The sequence below is a fragment of the Oncorhynchus mykiss genome, chromosome 6 (assembly GCF_013265735.2).
Source record: "Oncorhynchus mykiss isolate Arlee chromosome 6, USDA_OmykA_1.1, whole genome shotgun sequence".
In the NCBI taxonomy this organism is placed as follows: domain Eukaryota; kingdom Metazoa; phylum Chordata; class Actinopteri; order Salmoniformes; family Salmonidae; genus Oncorhynchus; species Oncorhynchus mykiss.
The window spans coordinates 37,494,867-37,502,957 of NC_048570.1; the positions used below are offsets into that span (position 1 = coordinate 37,494,867).

The 8,091-nt window shown below is 42.4% G+C and overlaps 1 protein-coding gene across 1 annotated transcript; it reads left to right on the forward strand.

Annotated features, from left to right (window-relative positions):
* The first annotated feature begins 4,329 nt into the window (after window positions 1-4,329).
* Window positions 4,330-5,363, forward strand: tcim (transcriptional and immune response regulator). The gene has a single exon (XM_021606380.2). It carries the CDS (start codon window positions 4,464-4,466, stop codon window positions 4,767-4,769), a length of 306 nt encoding a protein of 101 aa, XP_021462055.1. The 5' UTR covers window positions 4,330-4,463; the 3' UTR covers window positions 4,770-5,363.
* Window positions 5,364-8,091: the final 2,728 nt, after the last annotated feature.

Sequence of the window (8,091 nt, forward strand, 5' to 3'; positions counted from 1 at the left end):
CTGTTAACCATGAGATTCTCATCACAAAATTGTCCAAGTTCAACTTTTCCCCTGATGCCTTGAGATAGATGAAATCATACCTTGAAGGCGGAACTCAGTGTGTCAGAGTGAGCAATGAGCTGTCGCCCACTCTTAGCTATGATGTGGGCGTGCCCCAAGGGTCAATACTGGGGCCCCTCCTGTTCAGCCTGTACATTAATGAACTGCCTTCTGTCTGTACTGGGTCTGAAGTTCAAATGTGTGCAGATGACACAGTGCATGCAAAGAGCAAACAACAAGCTGCACAAGAACTCACTAATGTAATGGTCCAGGTTACAAAGTGGCTCAGCGACTCGTGTTTGCATCTCAATGTGAAAAAAAATGTTTGCATTCTTCACAAAGAGGGCAACAGATGCTACTGAGCCAGATGTATATGTGTCAGGGAAGAAGCTCCAGGTGGTATCTGATTTTAAGCACCTTGGCATCATACTTGATTCCAACCTCTCTTTTAAAAAGCATGTGAAAAAGATAATTCAAATAACCAAATTCAACCTAGCTAATTTATACGATTTATACGAAATTGTTTGACTACAGAGGTAGCAAAACTGTACTTCAAATCTATGATACTCCCCCACTTAACATACTGCTTGACTAGTTGGGCCCAAGCTTGCTGTACAACATTAAGACCTATTCAGTCTGTCTACAAACAGGCTCTCAAAGTGCTTGTTAGGAAACCCAATAGCCATCATCACTGTTACATCCTCAGAAAGCATGAGCTCCTGAGTTGGGAAAATATTGTGCAATACACCGACGCATGTCTTGTATTCATGATCCTATATGGCCTGGCTCAGTATTTTTGTTAAACAAAAAACCCAAACATATGGCAGCAGATCCACAAGGTCTACCATGAGAGGTGACTGTATAGTTCCCTTAAGGAAAAGCACCTTTAGTAAATCCGTTTTCTCTGTGAGAGCTTCCCATGTCTTGAATACACTGCCATCAGACACACATAACTGCACCACACATCACACTTTCACAAAATGCTTGAAGACATGGCTAAAGGTCATCAAATTTGTGAACATGGTCCCTAGCTGTGTGTTGCCGCTTTCCATGTTGTCTGTTGTCTGTAGCTTGTGAGGTGTGGAAACACTTTGTTGCTTTTATGAATTTTGTCTTGCTGCTTTTTGTTCTATGTTGCTATGTCTGTATGCTACGTCTTGCTTGTCCTATGTTGCTCTGTCTGTATGCTACGCCTTGCTTGTCCTATGTTGCTATTGTCTATATTGTAATTGTTTTTAATAACCTGCCCAGGGACTGCGGTTGAAAATTAGCCGGCTGGCTAAAACCAGCACTTTTACTGAAACGTTGATTAATGTGCAGTGTCCATGTAAAAAATAAAATAAACTCAACTTAAGTACTTTTGGGTCATAAATATGCCATTTTGCTGACTCAACCTTTCCAAAACCTGGCTAATATTCTGTGTCCTCAGCCATAACTCCCATGCCAGCTCGAGACAGGCAAGTATCCTGTGGCGAGACAGTGTACAGACAGCCCTGGGGCCTCAGTACAGAAACGGAGTTTAAGTCAGGGGTTATGTATTGTACATTGTTTCACTCAGCACAGACAGACAATGACAAAATAACCAGCATTCCATACCTTGGCACAACTCTCTAAACAACTTCTCTAGAGACACATACCAGAACAATTGCTGAGAGAGGTAACAGTCTCTAACCTTTGTTTCCATATAAGGGAGTGTGTACATCAATGAGGGGAGTGAACTACATAACAAAGGGCAGTGGGAACTTTCCCTCAGTCCAGGCAGGGCAAACATGCTAAGGAATGGGGGGCAGCTTGAGGGTTCAAGCTCCATGAACATTCACAGTGAGTATTTACAAGATATGTGCCCTAGACGTTTGTGTATGATGTGGAGTTTATACATTCCAAAGTTTTTAAAGAGGAACGCCTTTCTCTGGCTCAGTCCCAAATGCCACCCTATTCCCTATATACTACACTACTTTTGACCAGGGCCAATTGGGAATAAGGTTCCATTTGGGATGCACACTCTGTTATCATCAGTAGGGAGCTGGGTCTCGGGATGCACCCCTTCCTCCCAGTCAGACCTGCCAGTAAAAACAACAACATCCCCCCCTGGTTTGGAAAACGTAACGAAGGGTATTTATAGCGCTACTAACTGGAATGTTTAAATGTAACCTGTTTTTATATTTTAGAAAGTAAAGGCAGTAATAATACTGACAGCAACAGTAATAAGTTGAAGAGACTGAACTGCTGGGTGTCACCCTAGATAGCAAGCTATCATGGTCAAAACATGTAGACTCAATGGTTACTCAAATGGGAAGTGGTCTGTCCTTGATAAGGCATTGCTCTGCTTTCTTAATATCTCACTCAATCAGAAAAGCTCAACAGGCACTAGTGTTTTGTCGCTCCTGGACTACTGTCCAGTTGTGTGGTCAGTTGCCGCAAAGAAGGACAAAGGCAAATTGTAGTTGCTCCAAAACAGAGCAGCGCGTATTGCACGTAGATTTACATGGAGGGTGAATGTCAATGACATGCATGTCAATCTCTCCTGGCTCAAAGTTGGGGAGAGATTGACTGCATCACTTTTGGTCTTTGTGCGAGGTGTTGATGTACTGAAGGTACCAAACTGTCTGTTCAAGCAGTTGGCACACAGATTGGACACTCATCGGTATCACACAAGACATGCAACCAGAGGTCTCTACACAGTTCCTAGGTCCAGAACAAAGGCTGGGAAACACACAATATTAAATAGAGCCATGACTAAATCGAACTCTCTGCCACCCCAGGTAACTCAAACTAGCAATAAAACCATATAATAATAAAAACGATTCACTAGCTGTGGGTCGCTCTGGAAGGGAGTGTCTGCTGAATGGCTAAATTGTAATGTAAATTCAGTGCTATGTATGTATATTTATGAATATTTTGTATTTTATTTGTTGTGTTGTTTCCTGTTTGGACCCCAGGAAGAGTAAAATTCAGACATTTCCAAGCCTTGCCATAGATTTTCAAGACGATTTAAGTCAAAACTGTAACTAGGCCACACAGGAATATTCAATGTCATCTTGGTAAACAACTGTAAATTTGGCCTTGTGTTTTAGGTTATTGTCCTGCTGAAAGGTGAATTAGTCTTCTAGTATCTGTTGGAAAGCAGAGTGAAGCAGGTTTTCCTCTAGGATTTTGCCTGTGCTTAGCTCCATTCCATTTATTTTTTATCCTAAACAACTCCCTAGTCCTTGCTGATAACAAGCATACCTTTAACATGATGCAGCCACCACCATGCTTGAAAATATGAAGAGATGTACTCAGTGATGTGTTGTGTTGTATTTGCCCCAAATATGTATTCTGTGTATTCAGGACATAAAGTTAATTTATTTTCCACATTTTTGCAGTTTTACTTTAGTGCCTTATTGCAAACAGGATGCATGGTTTAGAATATTTTTATTTGGTACATGCACCTTTCTTTTCATTCTGTCATTTAGGTTAGTATGGTGGAGAAACTACAATGTCGTTGATCCATCCTCAGTTTTCTTCTATCACAGCCATTAAACTCTGCTACTGTTGTAATAAAGTCACCATTGGCATCATGGTGAAATTCCTGAGCGGTTTCCTTCCTCTCCGGCAACTGAGTTAGGAAGGACACCTGTATCTTTGTAGTGACTGGGTGTATTGATATACCATTCAAAGTGTAATCAATAACTTCACCGTGCTCAAAGGGATATTCAGTGCCTGCTTTTTTTTACAAGGCATTGGAAAACATCCCTGGTCTTTGTGGTTGAATCTGTGTTTGAAATGTACTGCTCGACTGAGGCACCTTTCAGAAAATGTTATGTGCGGGGTACAGAGAGGAGGTAGTCATTTAAAAAGTTACAAATCATGTTAAACACTATTGTTGCACACAGAGTTAGTCCATATCATCTTATTATGTGACTGGTTAAGCACATTTTTACTCCTGAACTTATTTAGGTTTGCCATAACAAAGGGGTTGAATACTTACTGACTCAAGACGTTTCAGCTTTTCATTTCTTAATAATTTGTCAAACTTTCTAAAACACAATTCCACTTTAACATTATGGGGTATTGTGTGTAGACCAGTGACACACAATCACAATTAAATCCATTTAAAATTCAGGCTGTAAACAGAACAAAATTTGGAAAAAGTCAAGGGGTGTGAATCCTTTCTGAAGGCACTGTAAGTAGCTTACTGTTGCAGTCGGTGTAGAGAGTCAGTCATTCCCTGGAACCAGTGATGTCACTTCTGTAACTGGGGCTTGACTGCACGAGCTTCCCTCTAATCCCTTTAAATAGCGCAGGCAGCGCTCACAGCGTTCACTCACTGCAATCCCTCTCAGGCGAGTAGTGCTCTCTCTCCCCCCCTACAACACCAGTCAAAGGAGTTGCTGGACCAGTTTCTGAGACTGCACCGCAGCCGCTACAAGAGAGTCATCAAGATGACTAGCTACATTGTATCCTCCGACTCTCGCCGAGTCAGCCCATCGGTCCACGGGAACAAATTCGACACTGCCTACCGCAAGAAGGCCGTGCCCAACATATTCGAGAACGTCAACCAGGACGCGGTGATGAGGCTGTTCGAGAAAACCGGGGACAAGAAAGCGGAGGAGAGGGTGAGGAGCATCTTCTCCTTCACGCAGGACCCAGCGGAGACGGCCAAAGCTCTGATGGCGCTCAAGCAGCGAAAGAAGGACAAGTTCTTCCAGATCGTGGGCCTGGTTCGCCACATGCTGAAACTGCGTTGAACATTCTCTTTCGGCTCTGCTGAACGAGTTGAATTGAAGTGCCCAACAATGTCGCTGCAGCGGTTGGTCAGGTAATGCCGACCTGTCATGGAGAAGAAACGTCCTCGAATGGATTTTGCCTAAATTCAAGCCACTTGCTTCGAAGGCAACAAAGTGAGACTATTCCATGAACATGCACTCCGTGCGTAATGGTATGTTCGTTTGGATACGTCGTGCTGGATGGAGAAAGAAGGAGGTGAATGGAATACCGAGGGTTGTTGTCCCGAACAAAGAAACATGGATACACGATGCTCTCCCTGACTGACTATGCATTCTGTCGAATGCTTCACATTCAATGTGTACCTTATAGGTGCCTGTTTGCTGGTACATAGTAATTATAAGAAGAGACTGCCGAAGAAACTGCCTGAAAATGCCTGTTCCGGTGAAAACATATGCCTTGTCTCTGTATCATATTAACTTTGTGATACCTGCTATAAACACTGTTTATTAGTGGCCACAAATGTATTTGTAACAAAAATGTTACAGCAATATAATGACATGCATTTATGAAATGTCCTTTTGCAATTTCTTTAATAAATTATTATTGAAATATAATGTCCATTCTCTTTGCTTTCATTTAAAATGACTCCATATCACATTACTTTGTTTGAATCCTCTCTGATAGACCTGTTTTCACCTTAGTTTTTAAATACACTGTAATTATTTCAGGCTTCATTTAGTCTAAAAGGGGGTTCATCCTTTATTAATAATTCCATTAAGTTACACCTTTATATAATAAAATGACTGTTTTTCCAGATGGAACTTCACTTGTGGCAAGTTGGATAAGATAAATATATATAGTAAACATATAAACAGCAACATTCACACAGAGATAAAAATGCTTATAAGATATATATATATTATAAGACCTAAGTCTACGCCCTGATGGCAGGACTGAAACGAGGGGGGGGGGGGGGGGATTTTACACATTGCTTGATGTGGTTAACCTTCATCGGTTTCCCCTCTGATGTGGCTTACTCCAGACCGGTGCAAACCAGTTCTGCTGGGGAGGTTTGCTGCTGTGCACAGCAGTGTTTGTCTAAGGTGTATCTCATCATCCCCGCTCTGCAGATAAGAATTAGTTTGACTAGTATTACAGGGTTTAGGTCTGCTGTGTTAAGAGGTTCTACAATACGCTGCCTTTACCTGTCTTTCATCAGACAGTACAGTGACAATATCACCTATTAAACTGTCTAATAACAGTTTACATCTTTTCACACACTTTTGGGGTCTTAATCAGTTCTGTCATTTTTATCAGGGTTTTGTTACAGGTTGGATTAGCTGGCGTCATAGGGATCAGTGAGAGTCTGCTAATCTCATTGCTTTGGTAGTCTCAAACCAGTTCAAACCAGAGGCATGGATGATTTGTCTGACATCTGAACATGTACTTGGCCGCCGCTTGCAACAGACACAGGAAACCCTGCCTCTAGCCTGAGGGTGGGGATTTCTCAGGAAAATATCTACCTGTGCCAGACCCTACAGGCACGGTGACGCAAGGTAAAACATACCATACAAACACTCTCTCTCTCTTTCTGTCTCTGCCTCTCTCTCTTTTTCTCACCCACACACAAATGCACACGCTTTCACTCGTTCACTACACTAGTGTCCGGATTCAGTCCGTATCGCAGAAGATCTGCGTTAAAATATAAAGGTAATTTCCGATTGAGCCAACATATACTGTTAATGCAGTCTCCGTGACCATGGGAACAATGACTTGGATTGTCAATCGCACTATAAATCAGATCTTCAGCGCTACGGATTAAATAGAGCCCTGACTAGATCACGTTCTTTGTGTCTGCGCGATCTGCTTTTTAAACCTGTGAAAATCAAACACAGCTCTTTGCTTCATAAACACACTAAAAAGTAACTGGCCATCTCGGTTTGAAAAAAAGTGCCTGACATGATTGTTATAGGGTTATGTTCAAATGACTCTTCCTCCCTTTCATACAGCTCAGTGCTGCATCGCTTTGATGTCAACAGACACTGTGGCAGACGACCATCTAGCCTCTGTGTTGGTGCCATTGCTATGGTGACAGGGAGTGAGAGAGTGAGAGGGGAGTAGAGGCGGGATTTTCTGATCAGAAGGACTGTCCTCTGATTCCAGTGTGGACCGGTTTTAATCATGCTCTTTAGAAGAGGAACTAAGAGTGAGCTGGATGTTAATATTAGTCAGCATTAGCTGGGAAGATCCTATCTATAACAGCCGCAAGTTACCCTCATGACTCATATTTTCTCTCTTGATAAAGAATTGAAAAAGCTGGTTTGTTCTGGTATTTGCTCTGGTAACTCTGTGACCCATGCATCCCATCTACTGAAAAACTCATTTGGTTTCAAGTGTTCCCCACAACAAAGCAATTACATATTTACTGGCGTCTACTGAAAACAGACAGTGAATAACTATTTAGCTTGTCACCCTCAGCTCTAAAACTCAATCACCCCTTTTTCTCAATAGCCTAAATGCTGACTCACTCTCTCATACCACTCAGTTCTTAGTCTCACATGTCTTGACTCTGATGGTCCTAACCTAAGCACTCAGGTGCTATGGCCAACCTTTCTTCTTTCTCAGTCAATCTTGTGTGTCAAAAGCAGCTGGTGAGAGAGAGAGAGAGAGAGAGAGAGAGAGAGAGAGAGAGAGAGAGAGAGAGAGAGAGAGAGAGAGAGAGAGAGAGAGAGAGAGAGAGAGAGAGAGAGAGAGAGAGAGAGAGAGAGAGAGAGAGAGAGAGAGAGAGAGAGAGAGAGAGAGAGAGAGAGAGAGAGAGAGAGAGAGAGAGAGAGAGAGAGAGAGAGAGAGAGAGAGAGAGAGAGAGAGAGAGAGAGAGAGAGAGAGAGAGAGAGAGAGAGAGACCTCCTAAAGGTCAAATGGGATGAAAAAAGTGGGCTCCATACAGGAAAGTCAGGAATTTGCTAGAGGTACAGATGGAGACGAACAGGAACTGACCAATACTTTTCCTTTGTGTGTCTTACAGTCTGACTCATTCATTTTTCCCAAAAGGGGTCAGCCAGCCAGCCAAGCGCATCAGCAGTACTGACAACCTCATAAAGGGTACACAAAACAATCACACAGAAATGACTCGTTTCCAGTTCTGGAATATCTGAGATATCTAGATTTTGGCACATTCTTGTGGTTGTTAATAACTGGCATTATGTCGTAGACAGCGACACACAACTAACTCTAGTCTGAGTTCCTCTTTTGTTTTTGGATGAATCAGTGTATTGGTTGTGTTTGGTGCAATTTGTGTAGGATTGGTCCTGCAGGGCTGTAGATTGAGGCCAGTGTTTGTGT

Excerpts from the sequence above, each read along its gene's own strand:
- tcim (XM_021606380.2), top strand. The coding sequence starts at position 4,464 with ATGACTAGCTACATTGTATCCTCCGACTCTCGCCGAGTCAGCCCATCG.